At 41.5% G+C, this 22,686-nt stretch overlaps 1 protein-coding gene across 10 annotated transcripts in view; it reads right to left on the reverse strand.

The window, feature by feature from the left end:
* Positions 1–1,975: 1,975 nt before the first annotated feature.
* The window catches only part of CCAR1 (cell division cycle and apoptosis regulator 1), a 41,547-nt gene continuing 20,836 nt past the window's right edge, over positions 1,976–22,686 (reverse strand). For 4 of the 10 annotated variants that reach the window (XM_080347741.1, XM_080347739.1, XM_080347744.1 and 1 more), the window contains 9 exons: positions 22,394–22,627; positions 21,958–22,084; positions 21,656–21,697; positions 20,155–20,237; positions 18,973–19,119; positions 18,477–18,597; positions 17,718–17,903; positions 17,129–17,334; positions 13,065–16,377 (listed from right to left, as the gene is read on the reverse strand). In XM_080347741.1, the coding sequence (XP_080203867.1) occupies positions 16,318–16,377; positions 17,129–17,334; positions 17,718–17,903; positions 18,477–18,597; positions 18,973–19,119; positions 20,155–20,237; positions 21,656–21,697; positions 21,958–22,084; positions 22,394–22,627 (1,206 nt within the window). In that variant the 3' untranslated portion in view covers positions 13,065–16,317. The other 6 variants (XR_013922350.1, XM_080347738.1, XM_080347740.1 and 3 more) reach the window with 6 other exon arrangements.

The raw sequence follows: 22,686 nt of genomic DNA on the forward strand, positions 1-22,686 counted from the left end.
AAAATCCTGTCAGACTCTATCAGGCTTTGTCAGGCACTTTTGATCCCTGTCAGACTCTGTCAGGCTTTGTCAGGCTTTCTCAGGCTCTGTTGGGCTTTCTTGCCATTATTCAGGCTTTATCGGTCTCTGTCAGCCTTTTTGAGGGTCTATCAGGCTCCGTCAGTCCAAGTCAAGATTTGTAGGGCTCTGTCAGATTTTGTTGAGTGCTGTTCGGTATTGTCGGGCTCTGTCAGGCTCCTTTGGGGCTGTTGGAATCTTTCAAGTTTGTTGGGCCTTGTCGGGCTCTGTAATGCTTTGTTGAGCTCTTTCAGGCTCTGTCGTGTTTTGACAGCCTCTGTAAGGCCCTGCTGGACTCTACTGTTTGCTGTCAGGCACTGTCGGGCTCTTTCAAGCTCTGTTTGGTTCTGTCGGACTCGGTCAGGGTTTGTCATGCTCCATAAGTGCTCCAAAAACTGGACGCTCTTGTGGTGCTTGTATTCACAGAATTATTGCATATTCATTACAATTTGGGGGAACTTGTAACATACAACGCAGCTATACTAAGAAAGAATTGCATAAACCTAGGGTTAAACTGACGTTACTTATTTCATGGTCTTTGCTGCCATCTAGCGTACTTTAGAGAGCATGCAGTCTGTTTTGGCGGTGCTTCTGAGGAGGTTCATGTCTCAGCTGATTGACACCTTCCGCGTTAGCAGCTCTCCTGGAAACACAACTATTACACAGGCAAATAAGTAAAAGATTGGTTTCTTACTTTCAACGTTTAATAGTTTTGCACAGTTACATGTGGTGGGCTCGACTATCAACGTCTAGGATATCTGCAGATTTGACCCTGTTTTTGTGGAGACAGTGTGCCTGAAAGTCTGTGTTCTTTAGCACCTGCTGAATCTATCCCTCTCTCCACAAGCATGTGAGTACATGTCTTTCCCTCAACACGCATGTGTGTTGATTTCATCGCACTTGTGCATCTGTGCTAGTGTTGAGCTCAGCTGAGTGTGTCTGTTGACACACTGTGTGTGTTGGCTGTGCCTGTGTGTAACAGCACAGTCATGACTGCTCAAGTGAACAGGGAAAAGGCAAATCATGTAGGTAGAGGCAACAAAGCAAAACCGAGGAAGGACTGACGTGTGTTTGACATAGACAGATTCCCTATACTGACATTTCAGTTACACAAGAAAACTCCAATTTGGAATTTTTGTTATTCAAAGGGAGAGCTGTGAACGCCTGATGCTCAGCAGACCCCCCAGCCCAGTTGGGGAATGGAACGTGGGAAGCAGCATTGTCCTCCATCCCCACCATGCTGCGGGGCAGCTGCTGGCCTGTGGGATGGGGGCTGCAGCTGTTTGGGGTGCTGCCCCCGCTTTGTTTTCCTCGGGGAGCCCTCCCACTTTCTGGAGGTTGTTGTGTGTACATATGTAAATGGCATTATGAGAGTAAGGAGCTGCCTGTTGAGGCTGTTTCCTCTGTTTTGTGTGATGGTGTCACTTGTGGCACCCCAGTGTGAGCAGGGGCTGGTGATGTGGGTGGGGGAGCAGGTGAGTGGAGGATGGGGTGTGAGGGCAAAAAATCATGGACTCCACACAATCCAATGTGAATTTAAGTAAAGCCATTTATTCTTTGTTACAGCTCTCTGTATCTTTTGACCTGTTCACGCGCTGTCCACACATCACGAGTCTGCTTGTAGTTGGTCAATAGCTACTGTTCACACACCACAAACTAATAGGTGATGGGATTATAAATTTCTGCACAAGCGCTAATATTAAGCAAAATGTATCTGTATTATAGCTGACTTACTGACTCTTCTTCACTATACAGTCTTTCTTTTGTTTTAGTCAAGGTTGTACAGAGTCACGTAAGACATCTAGGCTGCTCGACTCTTGCTCTCTTGCTGGACCCATAGGCCTCAGAGGTCTGTTCAGTTCAGTTCCATAGAATGTCCAGTAACTTCAAGAAAATCCCTCAAATCTCCCCCAACGTGGGGGTCAAAAGGGAGTCCCCCTGAAAAGAGGGGGTCACAGTCCAAAAATGCCTGCAAATTCCTGGGGAAGGATAAAACGTATTAGACCTGTAAATATGCGTGTAAGAATTTCAAACAGAGATAAATCTGTCCTTGGTATTTATACACTGAAGAATGGTATTTATGTATCTATCAAATGATTTTAAAATAAAACCTCTTTTCTACTATATTATATAAAGGATTTTTAGAATGTAAAAAATTCCTGTTGATGGTTTTAAAAATACAAATATCTTGTCTATATGTAAATTAAAAAATGAAGGACTTGAAAAAAAATTATATAGAAAGCAATTTAAAATAGAAAAAATGTGAGTAGATGGAGCTATGTATAATTACTGTGTGTTACATAGTCTAAATAGATATTAAATATCATCTCTATATATTCACTCATACCCGTATACTTACCTTCTATTTGTTAATAAGTGTAAATAGGTATCTCAGTCTAAATCTATATAATTGTAAATATGTCAAAATATGTAAATCTGCAAAGATATTTGAGTGTTGAAATAGAAGTTTAAATGTATTGAAGCCTAAATAGATAGCAGAGCGCAGCACGGGGCAAACGGGGAGGGATGATGATAGGTGGAGAGAATGGCAATTGACGTGCGTAGCTGGCCAATCAGATTGCAGAGAGGGAAAAGAAAGGGCGGGCCACGGGGGAAGGGGCTCCCAATGCACATGCGCAAAAATGGCCGCTGCAAAGTGCAGGGGGCATTCTCGGCGGCCACATGCGCCCACTGTTGGAGCCCAGAGCGGTCTCGCCGCGCCGCCACTCGTCGCTGTTTCTGCGAGGCCCTGGTGAGTGCCCGGCCCGGCCCCACCCGGCCTGCTCCGCTCCTTCTCAGAGAGCTGTCCCGGAGAGTCAGCTCCGGCAGCCGTGGGGTTTTTTTGTGGAAAACATGCCCAAATTGCGGGGTTCTCACTCTGGTGCATCCCAAGGAGGGTTCATGGGGGCGGAGCAGCCAATGGGATGGCACGGTGGGGTGGAAAGCAGCCAATCAGAGTGCACCAGCTCCTTCCAGTGTCAATAGTGCATCCCGGGTGTCCGTAGGGTCTCAGGGGGCACCAGGGCGGGACGGGAGGCTGCAGGGCGCTTGCTATGGCCGGCTTCCAGGGGTCTGGAGGCAGCCGGCTCAGGGCAGCACCCACGGAGGTCCCCGGAGCCGGCAGAGGAGCAAGAGGCGACAGCCAGGCGGGGGCAGATGCCGGGTGCATCCCAGCTCACCAGAGCTCCCCCTGAGCTTCCTCCCGTGGCCCCACTCCCCCCATGCAGCCGTCCCCAGCTCTGGCAGCTCCTGCAAACCCGTCCCATGTTTCTGGGCTGCTCCCGAGTCCCACCGTGAAGGTGGCAAGCTGGCCCTCGGCACCTCTCCAGTGGCCCCTGCGGAAGGAGCAGGCTCAGGCAGGGGTGAGCTGCGGCTCTAACGGCCGCTGCTTCTTCTCTCCCCATCCCAGAGGCCACGCTGAGGATGTGGCCGTTTGCTCCCACCCCGGGGATGCTGTTGGCTGCACCCACCTTGGGCTGGTGAGGCTCGTCTCGCAGCGTGGCAGGAAAAGGGACAGGGGAGTACGTCCCGTCCGTGGACAGGGGCTGCCGCGGCTGGAGCCAGAGAGTTTGGAGAGAGGTAAAGAAGAAATCCAGGGCCATCAGCCTGACGTCTGCTTCCTGTGGTGGGCAAGAGAGAGAGCCCCTCTCTCCAGGTGTCAAAGGGTCCCTTTGTGTGGCCTGCAGCGGGCCGAGCCGCCAACGTGTGTGGCAGGGTCTGTGCATGCAACCCGGAGCAGGATGGCTGGGTGGCGAGTGAGCCAGCAAGGCTCCATGTCCCCGAAGCCTCATCTCGTAGGAGCCCCAACACCCCACCATGTTCTCCTAGGCTGAGGATGGCTGAGCGCCTGGAGTTACGGAAGAGGAAGGGAGAAGAGAAGGAGATGGAGCATCTGAGCTGTTAGAAGACGCCCGGCAGCAACCAAGAGCGAGAGCTGCTGTGAGTCCCTGGCCCTTGGGGCCTCGTCCCCAGCTTGTGTGTCCTGGTGCCTCCCTGCCCCTCAGTCTCCTTTTTCCCCATGCTTTCTTTGGCCCGTTCTTTTCCCTGCTGTTCTTTTCCTCTCTGTGTCTGTACACGGTGCTCTGTCTCCTTACCTTCCTGTCTTTCTCTTTCCTTCCTTCCTTCGCCTTCTCTCTCTATGCCTTTGTTGTGCTCAGTGTTGCTGGCTTTTTTCATTCTGTATGGCAGTGTTCCCATCCTCATTCCTGTTCTAAGCCTTTGTGCTGCTCCCTGCCCCCGCCCCTTTTTTTTCTTTTTTCCTGTCCTCAGTCTCTCTGCAGGGCTCCTAATTCCTCTCTTTCTTCCTCCAACCCCCTGTGCTTCTCACAGTCTCTCTCTCTCTGTCATCGTTTTTGCCTGTTGCCCTCTGTCTTGCTTCCCATTGATAAGAAGAACAAAAATCTTTTAGAAAGCCCTCGGCATAACGTAGCAAGACAAGGCCTAATGTGACAGAAACCTAACAGAGTAAAAATAGCTCTACAGAGACTGGAGGTGAGGCAAAGCGGGATGTCCCTGGCTTGCAAGCTGGGAAAATTGAATGTTCCACTAAATGGAGAAGGAGCTACTTGAGTAGCAGCACAAAATGACAATAGGCATGCTCAAGAAATGAGGTCAAGAAGCCGACACCGGGGCAGGGGGGCACCAGACTGCAAGGACACTGGGGACCACTAGAGACCCTTGATGAAGACTCTGGAATACCAAAGATGGACTGCCAGCAAAGGGTGGGGTTATGAAAAGAACTTCTGTTTAATGTATTAACTAAGTGGTAGAAACAAATGAATATGCAATAGGTGTATGTCCAGGTCAGTGTCCTCAGACTGAGTATTTCCAGTTGTATCTAATGTCAGTTGAAAGTCCCCTGCCCCACTCCCCGCTGCCCTGTGTGCATCCCCCGTGGCTGTACAGGAAAGGTGGGAGGGAGCAATTTGCCCCTCGATTGGTTAACAATTGGCTGAATAACTCAGCTAAACACAGGAGATGGTCTGACAGAGGGATGTTAGCATTTCGACCAAGACCCTCCAGTTATCAGATCAAGAGTAAAAGGTTTTTTAAACTAGCTCCTACTTGACCTGCTGAGGGAGATCTGAATTGCCTTTCTTCCTTTCCGTCCCCGAAGGACGGAACAGCTGCCACCCAGTCCTGGGTGTACCATGCAAACCGAAGCTGGGCTCCACATGAGGACAGAGAAAGACATTTTGGACTTTAGCTGGGAATAAACACAGAAGGACAGTTTGTGATTCTTTGTAAATTTGGGGGACTGGATTTTCCCATTATTTGATTAATCTTCCAATGTTGGACATCAATCAAGGTGTAGTCTATTCCATGAAGTCAGGATGTCCTTCTCCCCAGTATGTTTCTCTAGAACAAACCTCACTTGAACTGCTGAGATACAGAGTAACACAAAGATCTGCAGGACCACAGTGTCTTCTAATAATGAGAAATAGCCAGGAAAGCTCCTTGAGATACAACACTGATGAAGATTTCTGAGTGCTGAGGGCTTTAAATCCAGTGTGCAACAGGGACCAGAGCATGCCAAGACCCTAGCATAATTCTTCACTGAAATGTGACTTGGTAAAATTAGTGCTGTAGTGCTGCATGCCCATTGTTTCACATTCACTGTCCAGCACAAAAGCAGTTGTGGATTAAAAAGGAAAAAACTCAAAACAGCTGATTTTCTTAGGAGTCTGAACACTCAGTCTCGACACTTTTAATGTACTGTGGCCAAGGACAGAGATACTGCAGGCTGAGTGATTCTTATCGCTGACACCTGGTGCCCCTAGATACCTGCAAAAATTCACCAAACACTGCTGGAGTTTACAGATGCCGCTTTGGCTACATGGTGCAGGAATCATTTCCTAAGAACCACTTAGGACATTGCTTGGTTCCCAGCATCCCAGCCATAGTTAGGAAGCATGAGAAACCCAAGCAGCTTGAATCCCACATTATTGCAAACAACATGTGAGCAGGTAGATTAAAAAGAGACAGCAAACACGATACCAACAGCTTCATTTTTAATATTGTCAAATAATTTTAAAAACAAAAACTGAGAAATCTTTGTCCCTTGCATTTTAGTTGTCTAACTTGTTGCTTGCTTTCCTAGAGCAAAATCGGGAATGGCAGAAAAGTCTTCCAGAGCAGAAAATGGTAAGTAAGGTGACTGATGGTAGACAACTCACAGAATACATCAGTTTTAACCAGAAAATTACCTAAATAAAGACACTCAAATTGCAAAGTGGTTTCAGTTAAGCTTCCAGAAGCAGAAGTAAAACCATGAAAACATCACTTCAACATCAAATGTCTGAAAAAGTGAAAATCACAAAGAAGCTTTTTGAAAGGCACGTGATTAAATAAACTGTGACAGAACTCTAACTTGTTAGGAACCCCTTTGGGTGTTATTGCAGCAAGAGAGAAGATGATCGGGGAAATAATGTAATTCATCTACCAAAGTAATTTACATTTGGATTTAGCCAGCCATGCTGTGCATCAGAAAAGAGGTTATTGGGAAGCAAAGAGGTAAAAACCAAAGGAGTCAAGGACTCTCTAAATCATCCCCAGGAGACTGGCAAGTAACATATCAATATTCACCAGTGATATAAAGCTTAATTATAGTAAGAGAGAACAATTCCCAACATACCTAGAGATATTACTGCTTTTCAGATGGAGATCAGTAAGTAAAACACTGTTTTTGCTTGTAATATCTCCCCCGGATTAAGAGTTCAGAGGTCAGCAGGCTCCTTGTGATCAGGGAAGATGAACTCATGCTGGAGCAGATGTTACCAGTTTAATAAAGTTACCAGAGTGCCTGAGAACTGACACTGCATTAAGAGATCAATTTCTAGCCAGAAAATGGGGCTGCAACAGGGAGTGGCTATTCTACACAAATTATTGGGAAAGAAGGTGGAATACCAGAAACAGAAAAAAATAATATCTATGTGATTTAAATTAAAGCCATTGTTAAGAGAAATATAAAGCGGTTCACCTGGCCAAGGACAGCACAGGTTAGACATCAGAAATTTTCCCATTTAAAATTTTGAAATAGAACATTAAAATTCCTCAAGTCTTCCAAAAGTTGACAAATTTCTTGCCTTGAGAAGTAATTCAAAACTACACTTCAACAAAAAAAGCTTTAACAAAAGCTTTTGTGGTCTAATTATATCCAGTTCTGCCAGAGGTAAAATGTACTTCTAACTTAAGCTATAATTCATCCCTGGACAGAGGATTACAGAACAGCACTCAGGTAACAATAAATTTCTCAAATAATGACAGCTATTAAAATCTCTACTAACCTTTGGAAATACAACTGAAAAGGGATTTGATTGCACTTCACCAAGTACCTAGTGGTTAATATGGGGCTGAACAGCTCTGTCTTCAGGATCATCTACTTGGTCTTTGTTTTCAGCATTCCTGGTTTGTTTGCTAATACTTCCTAACCTTTAGTTTTGGGAAAGTTAAGGCATGAGCGGTTCACATCAAACGGTTAAAGCAGACATCTGAGCTGACATAAGCAAAGACTACATTGCTCACTTATCACTTACCTGCGTTTTCTCAGGAATTAGAACTTGGTATCTCCCATAATCACCTTCAACAAAGAGCAATCCTAATTAACCATGTCAAAACCACACAGAAAAGTGAGGTTTATCTCGCAGGGGCAAAAGGATGCTGGGGCAGGAATTAGCTGGGCTCATTTGGAGAGCTTTAAACTAGGCTCGAAGGGGGATGGGGTTGTAGCTGGGCTTGTCCCAGTTGGGCAGCATTCTAAAACTGATGAGGACCAGGTGGCCTCCTATGCCCCTAGGGAGAAATTGGTCTGCTCTGCTCGCTCCCTGAAATGCCTGTACACCAATGCGCGCAGCATGGGGGATAAGCAGGAGGAGTTAGAATCCTATGTTCGGTCAGGACATTATGATCTGGTGGCAATTACAGAAACATGGTGGGACAGTTCACATGACTGGAATGTGGTCATGGATGGCTATGCCCTTTTCAGGAAAGACAGGCCAGCCAGGCGTGGTGGTGGAGTTGCTCTCTATGTGAGAGGGCAACTACAATGTACTAAATTCTGCCCAGGAGTGGATGACAAAGGAGTTGAGAGTGTATGGGTCAGAATTAAGGGGCAGGCTGGCTGGGGTGACACTGTTGTGGGTGTCTATTACAGGCCACCAGATCAGGCTGAGGAAGTTGATGAGGCCTTCTATGGGCAGCTGAGAGTGGCCTCACAGTCACAGACCCTGGTTGTTGTGGGTGATTTTAACTTCCCTGATGTTTGCTGGAAGGACCATTCAGCCAGCCAGCCACAGTCCAGGAGGTTCCTCCAGTGCATTGATGATAGCTTCCTCATGCAGATGGTGGAGGAGCCAACTAGGAGAGGTGCACTGCTGGATCTCATCCTCGCTAACAAGGAGGGTCTGGTCGAAGCAGTAAAGGTTGAGGGCTGCCTGGGTTGCAGTGACCACGAGATGGTGGGGTTCAGCATCTTGTGTGGCAGGAACAGAATACCAAGTAGAATTGCAACCCTGGACTTTAGCAGGGCTAACTTTGGCCTTTTCAAGCAATTGCTGGGGGAAATCCCATGGGCAAGACTGCTTGAAGGAAAAGGGGCCCAAGATAGCTGGACTGCATTCAGAGATTGCTTCTTCCACGCTCAGGATCAGAGCATCCCCACACGTAGGAAGTCAAGGAAGGGAGCCAGGAGGACTGCGTGGTTGAATAGGGATCTGTTGGGTATGCTCAAGCAGAAGAGGAGAGTTTACAGGTCATGGAAGCAGGGGCTGGCCACTTGGGAGGAATATAAGGCTGCTGTTAGAGGATGCAGGAAGGCAGCTAGGATAGCCAAGGCCTCCTTAGAATTACAGCTGGCAAGAGGGGTCAAGGACAGCAAAAAGAACTTTTTCAAATACATAGCAGATAAAACTAATACCAGAGGCAATGTAGGCCCACTCATGAATGGGGTGGGTGCCCTGGTGGCAGAAGATACAGAGAAGGCAGAATTACTGAATGCCTTCTTTGTCTTTGCCGGAGGCTGTCCTGGGGAGCCCTGTACCCCTGAGACCCCGGATGAAGCCAGGTCAATGGAGGAGTTTGCTTTAGTCGATGAGGACTGGGTTAGGGAGCAATTAAATAGTCTGGACATCCATAAATCCATGGGTCCAGATGGGATGCATCCGCGGGTGCTGAGAGAGCTGGCTGAAGTCATTGCTGGACCGCTCTCCATCATCTTTGCCAAGTCTTGGGAAACGGGAGAGGTGCCCAAGGATTGGAGGAAAGCAAATGTCACTCCAGTCTTCAAAAAGAGCAAGAACGAGGACCCGGGTAATTATAGACCGGTCAGCCTCACCTCTGTCCCTGGGAAAGTAATGGAACAGCTTATCCTTGGTGCCATCTCAAGGCATATCAAGGATAAGAGGGTTATTAGGGGCAGTCAGCATGGCTTTACCAAGAGTAAGTCATGCTTGACCAACCTCATAGACTTTTATGAGAATGTAACAAGGTGGATGGATGATAGCAGAGTGGTGGATGTGGTCTACCTTGATTTCAGTAAAGCCTTTGACACAATTTCCCACAGCATCCTCACAGCTAAGTTGAGGAGGTGTGGTCTAGACAATAGAGTAGCGAGGTGGGTTGCAAACTGGCTTAAGGAGAGAAGCCAGGGAGTGGTAGTCAATGGTGCAGAGTCTAGTTGGAGGCCAGTATCTAGTGGAGTGCCTCAGGGGTCAGTACTGGGGCCAATATTATTCAATATATTCATTAACGATTTGGACGAGGGAATTGAGTGTACTATCAGCAAGTTTGCTGATGACACTAAGCTGGGAGGGGTGGCTGACACACCAGAAGGCTGTGCTGCCATCCAGCCAGACCTGGACAAACTGGAGAGTTGGGCGGGGAATAACCTAATGAAATTTAACAAGGGAAAGTGTAGAGTCCTGCATCTGGGCAGGAACAACCCCAGGTTCCAGTATAGGTTGGGAAATTACATATTAGAGAGCAGTGTAGGGGAAAGGGACCTGGGGGTCCTGGTGGACAACAGGATGACCATGAGCCAGCACTGTGCCCTTGTGGCCAGGAAGGCCAATAGCATCCTGGGGTGTATTACAAGGGGGGTGGTTAGTAGATCGAGAGAAGTCCTCCTTGCCCTCTACTCCGCCCTGGTGAGACCCCATCTGGAGTATTGTGTCCAGTTCTGGGCCCCTCAGTTCAAGAAGGACAGGGAACTGCTGGAGAGGGTCCAGCGTAAGGCAACAAAGATGATTAAGGGAGTGGAGCACCTCCCTTATGAAGAAAGGCTGAGGGAGCTGGGTCTCTTTAGTTTAGAGACTGAGGGGTGACCTTATTAATGCTTATAAATATATAAAGGGTGAGTGCCACGAGGACGGAGCCAGGCTCTTCTCGGTGGCAAACAATGATAGGACAAGGGGTAATGGGATCAAGCTGGAACACAAGAGGTTCCACTTAAATTTGAGAAAAAACTTCTTCTCAGTAAGGGTGACAGAGCACTGGAACAGGCTGCCCAGGGAGGTTGTGGAGTCTCCTTCTCTGGAGACATTCAAAACCTGCCTGGACATGTTCCTGTGAGACCTCACCTAGGTGTTCCTGCTCCAGCAGGAGGACTGGACTGGATGATCTTTTGAGGTCCCTTCCAATCCCAAACATACTGTGATAACAACTACAGGAGTGCTACAGTGTTGTCTCCTCCAGGTAAAGGTCAGTCAGAAAAGAGCAGCCTTCCAGGACACTTCACAGGACGAACGGATGCAAGCCCCACAGCACCAAGGGTAAAATAGACTCAAGGATTAATGACCCCATCATATGGAAGTCTGCCCCCACCCAGGAACTGCAGACAGTGAAGGGATTTACTGACCAAAACCAACACCTTGAATAAAAACTGAAGAGCTGTGAGGCAGTGGCAAATACCAGGAACAGAAATTTAATGTGCTCTGCTTATGAACTACAATTATCATGCTGGCTGGTGTATTCTGCAACCACTAACATTTCAGAGGACTCTTCATGGCAGCTGTACATTAAGAGCACTCAATAATCCAGCATTCATACTTTTACATACAGACTAAACCCTTTATTGCAGCCTGGCCTCATTAATCTGCAGATGTCACTACCACAATTAATTGAATATTAACTAATTGCAGGTAGCAAACAAATGATGGCTAAATACCCATCAGTGCAATCTAGTTGAAAATGCTCACAGATTTCCTTTGAGGTTGTTTTGTTGTTGTTACTACTACCAGATCTGGTAGCACATTCTCTGTGTATCCCATTGAATGTTAATACGTGCAATTTAAATGAAAGGGTGAAACAAGACAGTGCTGCAATATGTCATCTTTTTGCGAAATTCTCATCTTCTTGTATGAATAATTACATATTTAAGGTAGCAACCTGAATGCATCTGAGCCTGATTTCTTCTTAGATCTTCCATCAATTTCACTTATAGGCATTTTTAGAAAAGATTTTACAGATCCCTTTGTAGCTGGTAGTTTGTGGGTTTGTTTGGTTTGATTTTTTCCCTTCTCAACATTTCCAGAGGAATTAAGATGCAAAGCAGCTGCTAACTTCCTTTCACTTGTGACCCTCACTGGACCAAGGAAAAATAATCTAGGAATTAATTTCCTATCAAAACATGTGGCTTTGGGAATCTGTCATCTTGGCCAAAATCCTATCAATACCTATTTGTTCCAAAAGATAGCTACAACACTCCAGGGTCTGCTAAGGTGGGAGACCCCAGAGCGTATGAGAGAAGGGACTTTTAGAGGCCCCCCCATAGACTGAATCGCTTGCCTCCCACAAAAAACCAAACTGGCCAGACCTCACCATGCTGAGAGGCCTTTTACTTAGGGGAAGTTCACAAGACCATGCTTTGAGACTGCAGACCAAGTTATTAGCAAGAATAAAACCTTGCTATGCAAGCTCCTTCCTCAGCCTGGGGGAGATGTGGAAGGGAAAACTATTGGTTCTAAAAAGGGCATCACTGAACTATTTTCAACAATTTCAACCGAAGTATTTCAATGTGCACCTGTGGCTTAACATGCTCTGCAAATGGTCCAAATGCATTGAAGTAGTACAGGAACTAGAAAAAAACCCAGCCTCTAGTGGTTTAACCTCATAACCCTGCACCAAAAAAAAAAAAAAATCAAATCGCAGAATACAACAAACAGATCTACTCAGCACCACTATTCTGCTGTCATTTTAGAGAGAAGAATAAAGAGAACTGAACTAATACTGGGCTAGATCCAACAGCTCGCAGGATTACTGAAGCACATCTGAAAAAAATACTGGTTCTTGCACGTACTGTGGGTTACTCGATCTGAATCCTCAAATGAGTCAGAATCCACTTGTTAAAGAGAACAATTTAAAAAACAGGAAGACACAAGAAATCAAAAGCAGCATAAAACTGCAGTGTCACATGGTTTTGATACAAATTTAGGTATCACATATCTAGAAATTCAATAGCAACTCTCCTAGCCACAGTTAGAACACTACAGAACAACATATGACTTCAGGCAACATTTGGTGTGTTACAAAACTCTAAATTTATACACTGTATCATGATGCTGTGGATTATATAGTGGATTAATAAAAAAAGGAAAATTATTTTTGCTTGGAAGTAATGCATTTTGTTATTAGAGCTTTTTACTGTAACTACTTTCGTGCAATACATCTAATGAGATCCAGGGTGCAGAAACATAATAGTTTGGTGGTAAAACACTGGCAGTTTTCTTAGCTGGGTAGACATATTCATTATTAGTGTCACGCTGTATGGCAATATACAAGTCCCAGGTTGAATTTCTACTTGAACCATTTCTGCTTTCGGGAATATATTAGCATGAATGTATTGACTGTGCTACCTACACATTTTGCAATCTATTGCTGTCCATAAGAGTCAGTCAGTCAAAATGAATTATTTTGTATTTTATATTTTTAAATATAAACTGCACTGAACAAATGCAGTCAAGATTACACACAAAGATTACAGAGAAGCAAGAGAAAAAACATCTTTTGTGCACGTTCCTGATAAAATTATCAGTGGAAGTTAACTGCATTACACAAGTCCAAATGTACTCACGCAGTACATTACTCAGCAGAAAGACGGACTCAAAGCCATTCAACTCTCTCGAAGCAGTTAAATGTGGAAAAAGTGTTATGTTAAAGGACTGGGCTTCATATGATATTCGGAAACATCTCAACTGTAAATGCTTGAACTGTGGAGACCCATGGGTACAAGCCAGAGAATACCAACCTATACTTTGTACGCTCCAGGGTACCCCAGGCTGAGTCAGAGAAACAACCAAGCAATGATTTTGCAGCAGTGCCCAGGCACTACCATGACAAGCACTGGGCGAGTCAAGAAAACATTACATGTCTTCGTCATGGCAGAACATGCAGTGGTGCCAAAGCAGCTCCACGGCCCCCTATGCAATCTTCAACCCTTCAGAAAACTGCCCCGAAACTATATACTTCTGCTTTTTTATTACCAGAGCAAAAACAAAGGTGTCTCAACAGTCTACTTTATTCTAGACCATTTTGCATGCAGATTTGTCAAATGAAACTTTCTTCCTAGCCTTATTCACAGAGATCCACTAGTCTGAATATCACTATGTAAGGGTTTAACTCATTAATTCCCCAATACTAAACAAAATACAAAAGGCAGGGGGGAATAATCTGTAAACTGAAATCAGATTCCATTTCCTGGCCTGCTGTAGCAGTGCCTTCTTTACAGAACAACACAGTCTGAGATTTACTGCTTTCCATAAAGCATCCATGATGATTTTAAAACCACAAACTGGACACTGAGGCAGAGAGCAATACCCAGCTTAGGCTCCTTTTTACCAGCAATGCATACACAATGAAAGCAGAAACCGCATGAGTTGGGAAGTGTGGACATGAAATACAAAAACATTGCTCATAAATTAAAACTGGCAGAAGACCACTTCTCCAGACCTCTATTACTGATACTCTAATTAATTTTCTTAATAATTAGTTCTATTTCTGGGAATATTACCAGGAAACTTTAGCTAATGACCAGCATGGATGCTCTGTATATACAGAACCCTGTGCTGTTTGGTAAAGCAACAAAACCAGTTTGTAGAGGTGTTTGTTTTTCCTCAGATCAGTTGCACTTCAGAAGGCTCATCAAGCTCTGTGTAGGTTATAAAACTTTTTTTTTTTTTTCTTTATTCTTTATCCTTTTAATTTCCTTTCCAACATAAATGCAGACTGTACATAGTATCTGGAACAGTACTACATCAAAACAATATAAAGATTACACTTATTCTAACAAATACTTTTTTTCTTAAATACTGTGAAAATCTGTATCGCTCTAACAACTGTCTCACAGGGCCACTCACTGCAACATGAGGCCTGCTTGTTGCAACAACAGCTTCAGCTCAGCAATTCAAGGTAAAACACTCCAGCAAAATAGTTCAACAGATGTTGCAGTGTGCCTAAAAAAAAAAAAATGTTATCTTGAACTCCAGAATTATTTTCTTGTATGTTCACATGTACTGCTGAGAATTCATGAACAAACTATTTCAAGAGCAATCCTTTCAAGTCCATTTAAATAAACGGTGCTCAACGTCAAAAATGAAACATGCTGTCAACAGTTTGTACAAAGGTAAACGTGAAAAATATAATTTGATTACAAAAGTTTGTTAACACCACCTGTACACCACAGACAACGCTTTTCGTAAGACTGATATATCACCATCCTCATTCAATCGCTCTCATGAGATGTTATCGCTTAGTTCATAAAACATGCATTTGCTGTGTGCTTATATGCAATTAGTGTTTCTATAGTAGCTTCCGTTTCAGTATGAACAGTTAAGATACTACACAGTGACTCAACTGAGATGAATGAGGGGGAAACTTATGCATGTTAGTTCAATGAAAAGATATTTTACTTGTTTAGCTCCTAAAGAGCCAAGGAAGTCATAAATGCACCAGCTTAGACTCGTTTGAACATAAATTCAGGCATTTTAATGTGTATCTCAGTAAAGCTACATGAGTTTCCATGTAGGTTATTCATACATATTATGGCACTTGGACTTTCCTCACAGGTATTTAGTCACCTAGGATATCTAGCCTAAAGGCTAAAAAAAGGTCTGCTAAAATTAACCACTTCTGTAAGAAAACACTTCTGTCCCAACCTTCAAAGCCCTGAATTTTTCTGGAAGTTGCACGAAAACACAATTGTTCATATTTCACGTTATTTGAATAAGTTGCCTTTGACAATGATGTTACATTAAGTTTAGATCTCTAGTGATTTGTGGACACAAAGGAAAGCAATTTACCCCCTTTCAACAAACCAAGTTGTGTCCTGCTCCTTAGTAATTGCAACATGGGGTATTGGTGTATTCATTCTTGTCTTGGAAGTAATTACACAAATTAAGAAAGAGGTCCAAATTTAATTAAAGGTGGCTTACAATGGTAGCTTTTTCTTCACGTAAGGCATTATTCTGACATCTACTGGCCTGGTATCCAACCATGCATTTTAATACACTGCATTTGTTATTAAAAAGGAGCGTATGTATTAATCCAAAGATAAGAACAATTAAAGGAACACAAATGACATACATTTAAAACAGGCCCATGTATTTTCATATAAATCTCACAACTCTACTATTTTGGTAGGTTTCTATTGCTTTCTGAACTCATCTGAACTACTGTATGAGGCTTTAATACAAGCAGCTTTGGGGAAGCAAGTTACATTTGGAAGGGAAAAGATTGGACAAGTAAAAAAAAAAAAAAAAAAAAAAAAAAAAAAAGAAATCCAAGAAGCTTTTTCTTAAAAAAAAAAAAAAATCTTTACTTGCAAAATTAAGCAGCATGCTATTTTTTGAATTATATTTGAATTTTAAAAGACTAATTAGACCAAAATAAAATAAAGCCCTAAAAATGGAAATTCTATAAATAATGAAAATTTTGATTTCACTAGACGTTAATGAAAACCATTTGGTAATTAAATACTTGCTACTGTTCATTACATTGATGAACTTTATTAGGGTTAAAACTATAACAAAGTTCATCCTAAAACATTTTGCAATGCAAAATTATTTTCACTCGAGGAGTGTCTGAAGTTGAATGCTGAGAATTACAAGCAATCTTCAGAAGCAGACACTCACATTCATAAAACTTTATACACCTTTTGGAACTAAGATATTTATACTACTAAAATCAAACATGCATCACTTCCCATACATTCTGGTATCATGATTTATATTACATTATGTAACATCATTCTTCTAAACAGCAGCAGTTTTATCATACGTTTGCTCCATTTTCTTTGGATTTCTGATCTTTATCTTCGTTCTTCACGATATCCTTTAAAATACAAAAGGGAGAGGGGTAACATGAATTCTAGAAGTAATATTTCTCATGTGAACTGTAAAGCAGCATGAAACAAAGATACTGTTCGATGTCAGCTTTAAATACTATGTGAACTACTATCTTTCCTAGCTTAGTTACTAACCATTTCATATTTCCAGTATCTTCGTGAAAAACTGAGGGGACAGAAATCAAATGTGACCTAAGCACTTCTGAAGAGAAGCACAAAACATATCTGCAGAATCCCCACTTTATAGTGTAAAGTTTTTTGGTTTTGTTTTGTTTTTAAAAAGCAAATGAAAAAGTTTTTGCAGAATCCATTAAATTAGGATAATAATTTACCATAACAGTTCTAACCTAAAATACTGGGCCAAAGCCATCTGAAAACACCAGGATTAGAAATATTTAAGTTCTGCCTTGAAAAATTACTCCTAACTGATCAAAGAGAAGGGCAGATTTGGTCTGCTGGGGATGGACAAGATCAGGAAAACATTACGATGATTTAAGATTTCCATTATTATTTATAGATTTTTAAAAACATTTAGGTCAAGAACATGTGTTTCAAGCTTAGAAAAAAATACATTTTATTATTTATCTTTAAATAATCAGTATCATATTGAGCACCTTATGTAAACACGCCCTAAATTAATGTGAAATTTCTTTTTTATTCTTAAGTTTTTGTTCTGATAATTTTGTCTACTGGAAACCTGCATACAATAACAAAAAAATAGAATTAAACAATTCTAACCTGTTTAACAACACTCTGTATTTCATCCATAACAGTAGCTAAATTTTTGATTGTCTTATTTAGCTGAGCCTCAAATTGGAAATTTTTATCATCTGAGATCTTCAAATTTTCCTGCAGTTGGCCAAGGTCCTTTTTCACTTCTTTGAGCTCCACAGACAGACTTTTGTTCGAATTCTCTAGTTGTAGTATGGTCTTCTCATCCTCATCTTAGGAAAACAACAAAAATCAGTCACTTCCAATGCTGTGTACTCTGCGTTTTAATATTCCATTTACATGCCAACACCAAAACTACTAACTTTTAAAGAACATTAAAAACTGCATCGCGTTACCGTTTGATGATACTCAACTCTGACTACATTTGGAAGTCCTACATTCAATTGAATAAAAAAAATAAAAGCACCGCGGTGACAATGGTACTCAACGATAGTTGGCATACAAGTTCAAAAGGCTCACGAAACAGAAAATGAGTTCATGGTAAGCAAACAGCTAAGAAATTTGGATCACAAATATTACTCAAATTGTTTTATCTTCTTAAAAAGTCTTAGCATCTTGCATTCGTGTCAGTACCACCTTCAAAGTAATGTCCCACCTGTTTTTTCTTCCAGTAACTGAAGCTTTTGTTCTATCTCTGCCCGCACTCTTTCACTCTTCTCCAGCTTCTGTAAAAGGCTCCCAACATCCACCATGGCTCCATTGTACACAATGAGGCCCACGTTTTCTTCTATGGGTTTTGATTCTTGCTTTATCGTAGGTGATGGTAAGAGTAATCTGTTTCCTGTATTAGATTAAGAAGGATCAGGAAATTCTGTCATTTTTCAGTTCTAATTACAACCTCCAAAAAATTCTTAATAAATAAATAATTTCCTAAAAGAAGAAATTTAGATTCCAGTTTGCTGGTCTATCCCTCACATTTCTCCCCTCCCTCCTTACCCAAGTTCCCACCCCCCAAAAAAGCAGCATGCTCTTCCATGACATTCAGCTGTGTCTCCTTTCTGCAGTAATTAGTTTTCAAAAATCAGGCTCTGTGCTACTATCTACAGCATTGATCCTCCTCACTGCAAAACTGCTGTAAATGAGAAACATTATTCATCAATATTCAGCATTAACCTCTGTCCTCCTTCCTGTTCCCAGATCTTAAGATTTATCCTATAGAAGCAACAAGATGTATTAGAGGCCAGAAACACTGTACTTTACTGAACTGCTCAAGAGTTACTTTTCCAAATCAGTAGGTTCCCTGCAGATCTGAATTAGTTTCTGCAAGAAAGCAAGCATCTCAGAAATCTCATTATCATTTGCACAGAAAGAATTCTCTGGAAGTTTGTGGCATAAAGAAAAAAAAAACCACCACCTAACATATCTTCTTGTAGCTCTTCAGACTCTTCTTGATTTTCTTCATCTTTAGAAGTATCTGTTAGTCTTCTGTAAAAGCAAGATTCTCTAAGCACTACTTTATTAAGTAGCTTCTTGACCTAAAACACAGCCATGGAAAGAAAGAGAGTGTTACTCAATATACAGACATATTACCTAACAAGAATGTTTTAACTTGGAAAACTTAGAGAAGTTGCACAGCTTTTTGAACTTCAACAGATTGGGGCTTAAAATGTAAACAAGCTAGGGGAAAAGAAAAAGATACAATTTTGAGACAAAAGCAACATATACAATACAGGCATATTAAGAGGTACAAACCTCACCTTTTGAAAATTATTTACAAAAGATTAAATGAGTATTTCATTGTACATAAAATTCAAGGATCAAGTACATAAGCAACAGACTTTAGAATAGATTCTTCCCACTTACAGCATTCCTGAAATATTTTCAGATATTACTACATTACTATACAAAACCTGAGCACGTGACAGGTGTAGTCCAAGAGTGTACAGAATCTCCTCCATGTCCTTCTCCAGAAGATATCCACAATGACTTTGATCAAAATAAACGAAAGCCATCAGAAGATCCCTATTAACAGTTACCATCTGTGTCTTGTCTTTCTCCTAAAGAAAATTCATTATGGGATCATTAGGAAGTTAAAACATTCTCCCACCATCAACTGAAAACACATACATTTTTCAATTCACAGAACTTTTCCTCTGTTCATTTTAACTTTACTTTCAGTAATTAATATAACTAGCATTTACCTACTGAGCTCAAATATAACATAAGCAAGTCGTTTAGGACAAGCAGTCTTTCAAATATTTAAAAGTATTACAGCACAATGGACAGTAACATCTGGTAGACACACTGTCCTTTTGTTCATGCTAATATATGAAAAAATTTGAAGTAGTAACCTAATTCAACAAGTAAACATCCCTTCTCTCTATCATATTTTACTGAACAGCTGTTTTCAAAGTGAAATCCCCATAAATGTGTAATCAACGAGCATCCAGCTCTTATAGTCACAGCAGTTCTGCAGACTGCATTTTCCCATTATTCCTATTTCTACATCTCCCAGTTTTCCTTGAAGAAAAAAAAAAAAAAGGAGAAATCAGAAACTTGGTTTATTCTTGCATGTATAAAGAAAGTTTAAATGTAACAAATCGAACTTATGCTCTTCATTCATCTCAACCGTGGAGGAAAGTTATTGGCCTCATGACACAAAGAGCATCAATTTTCCTGAAGAGAGATGTAAAAAGATCATATAATAATTCAAATCTTCAGAATTGAGAAGGCAGTTTATCAATCAAGCTAAGCTTCTGTTTTTCTTACATAATACAGCACTTGAAAATAACATAATATCATGTCTGCTGCTTCTTAATGTGCAGCATTAGTACTCGCATCTTTCAGACAGACCAGTATCTCCTAAGAAAGCTTCTCCAACAGCTTTCACTGAATGAACTTTAAAATGTGAGAGCAGGTTGTGAGCACCTTACCCAAAGCTGTCACATGTTACCTAACTTCTATATCCACTTGATGCTTCAGCCCAGAAGTGCTGAAGGAAACAAGGAGGGCAATTAGGTCTTATAAGAAAGTTCAGCTCTAATTAGAACATGTCTAACAGGGTTATATGTAGTTGATAAGGAGTTAATTACTTTGTCTTTAGATGGCTTCTCTTTACAATGCTTATTTCCCTCTCTCTTGTCCTCTCGTTTGTTCATTTCTTCTTCATCCCGGTCTGTCAAACAGGAAGAAAATTCAACATACCCACAGTAAATGATTCTATAACCATTGTCTCAAAACACATACGTTTATTGAAAAAGTTCACGTAAACACCCAAATACCTGAAATTAATAAATTTCACACACACAAAAAAAAAGGCAAAAAATCAAAAAAACAAAGTCAGTCCTGTTAAGTTTTGCGTTTTCTCTGATCTTATTTTAACATAAGCAATTTGCCATTTTCTCCCCGTGTTTCTCTCACAAATGCTGAATTTGCTAAAACAAACACTAACTAGGCCAAAATTAGTTTCGCCAACATCACAATCTATTTAAGTGGTATACAGAAAATTATCACAATTCTCCCTAATCAGGTTTGGCAGAGTCTGCATTCAGCTATTGTTATTCCTACTAGGACAAAATCAGTACTATTTACTCTCAAGTATTTTATATCATAAAAACCACATCAACCATATAATTAAAAGCATGTTTTTATACTCATGTCTGAGTGAGACAGTAATGATCCTATAATTTGGATTCTCCAAGAAGCTACAGATCACATCGCTTATTAGATGCGAACTACAACTGCAGGTTTTTGGTTTAGAGGTAGTACAGTAAAACTAAATCTAAAAAATCAAGAGAGGAGGAGGAATACGACAACCGCAGGGACCGATTACAGCATGCAGCTCTGTACCTCAGGTGGAAGTCTTTGGTCAGAGAATCATGTGCCGAATTCAGCTTCAAGCTCACCTTTCTTTTGAGGAAAACTTAGGGAAAAACTATGCATCACACCACTTCTCTAATTTTGCCAACACGTTTCTGAGAACCAAGAGCTTTCTCCTGCACTTCCATGGAATGCTGCATTGTTCTCAGCAACTCTGACTGGGAATGGCACAAGGACAGATTATGGGAAGCAGCAGCACTTGTATGGAACAGACAACCCCTAGGCACTCGCACAGCCAGATTATAAACAAGAGTTATTTTGGAAACCACAGATTAGCACCTTTTTTTTTTTTTTTTTTTTTTTTCCTAAGGCTGGTACAGTACTCTGCCAAAAATACAGCTGAAAATGCTGGGACTGCAATATCTAAGCAGTTCCAATCCACATCCCTAGTAAAAACTCTCCACTAAAAGACAAAAACCCCAAAGAAGTACAAACCAAACCACAGACACCTATCTGATGCCCTTCTGAATATCTGAGCAGGGAAAGAAGGCTACTGCTGCTCCCTGGAGACAGGAAAGTTCATCAGCCGCTTTCCCCTTTTCTTCAGGCAAACGCAACTCCACCCAAACAGAAATCGGCTCCTCTTAACGCCAGGTAAAGAGCAGCCCACACTACACTCTGGCCTAATAAAAACAGGATGACATTTCAGAACTGAGGAATAGGAAGTCAGGCACGTAAAAGTGGCTTGGTTTTTCAGAGGTGCTGAATACTCACATCTCCTACTGACTTCAATGGGAGTTGCGAGTGGTCTGCATTCTGAAAAAAATAAAACCACTTCTATATGCATGCCTCACTTTGAGTACCACAGCTAGTTTATATTAACTACATTCATATAATGCCTAGTATAAAGGCACTGACATTTTAAGTAGATCTGGTCAGAATTACCAAAATAAAGTTAGTCTAATAATGCAAATTTTAATTCTCTAGTTCCAGTGCTTTCTTCAGCTTGAAAGAACACACTCAGTGCTAATAAAAAAAAAAAATCTGAAAGCCACAGAATTCCAAATTCAAGATACCTTCATCTTCGTCTTCAGCATCTTCTGCCTCCATCGGATCATATTCTTCTTGATTATTTTCTTCTTCAGGTTCTTCTTCATCTTTAGAATCATCTTTCTTTTTATCTTCCCTCTGTAACAGAAGTTCCTAAAAATTTATCCAATCAGAAATAAAAAACAGGAAAGTAAAACTTCACTACTCTTCATTCAAAATTTGCAGCTGTTTATATTTAGTCACGTAAAAAAACAAATACAGACCTATGTGATATAGCTGAATATTAAAATACCCCCCAATACACCTGTAAAAGTTTAAAATTACTGATTATGACTGAAGCATATTTAAATAGATAGAGTCAAATCAATTAACCAACACTAAAACCAATAAAATACAATTCAAATATAAACACTTCAGTATTGATCCAGACAGGATAGAACTTCATATGAGCTAGCTGCAGACCTTCTTTTCATCCTTATCTTCTTTTTTGTCTTTATCATCTCCAGATTTTCTCCTCTTAGGTTTTGGATCATCTGTTTCCTCATCTTTTTCTTCCTTTTTTTCTTTCCTCTCATCTTTTTTGCTTTTTTTGTCTTTTTTGTCCTCCCTCTCTGGGAGAGAAATCAGTGCTTTGTAAATCCTGACACCAAAATCTCTCTGAAGCATTTCATTGAAGAGTTCTGCGAACAATGATACCTGTGCATAAAGAAGAGAGTAACAAAAGGTTCTAAAAATTTGTACACTTACGATTAAAA

Source organism: Nesoenas mayeri, assembly GCF_963082525.1.
Source record: "Nesoenas mayeri genome assembly, chromosome: 7".
Taxonomy (NCBI): domain Eukaryota; kingdom Metazoa; phylum Chordata; class Aves; order Columbiformes; family Columbidae; genus Nesoenas; species Nesoenas mayeri.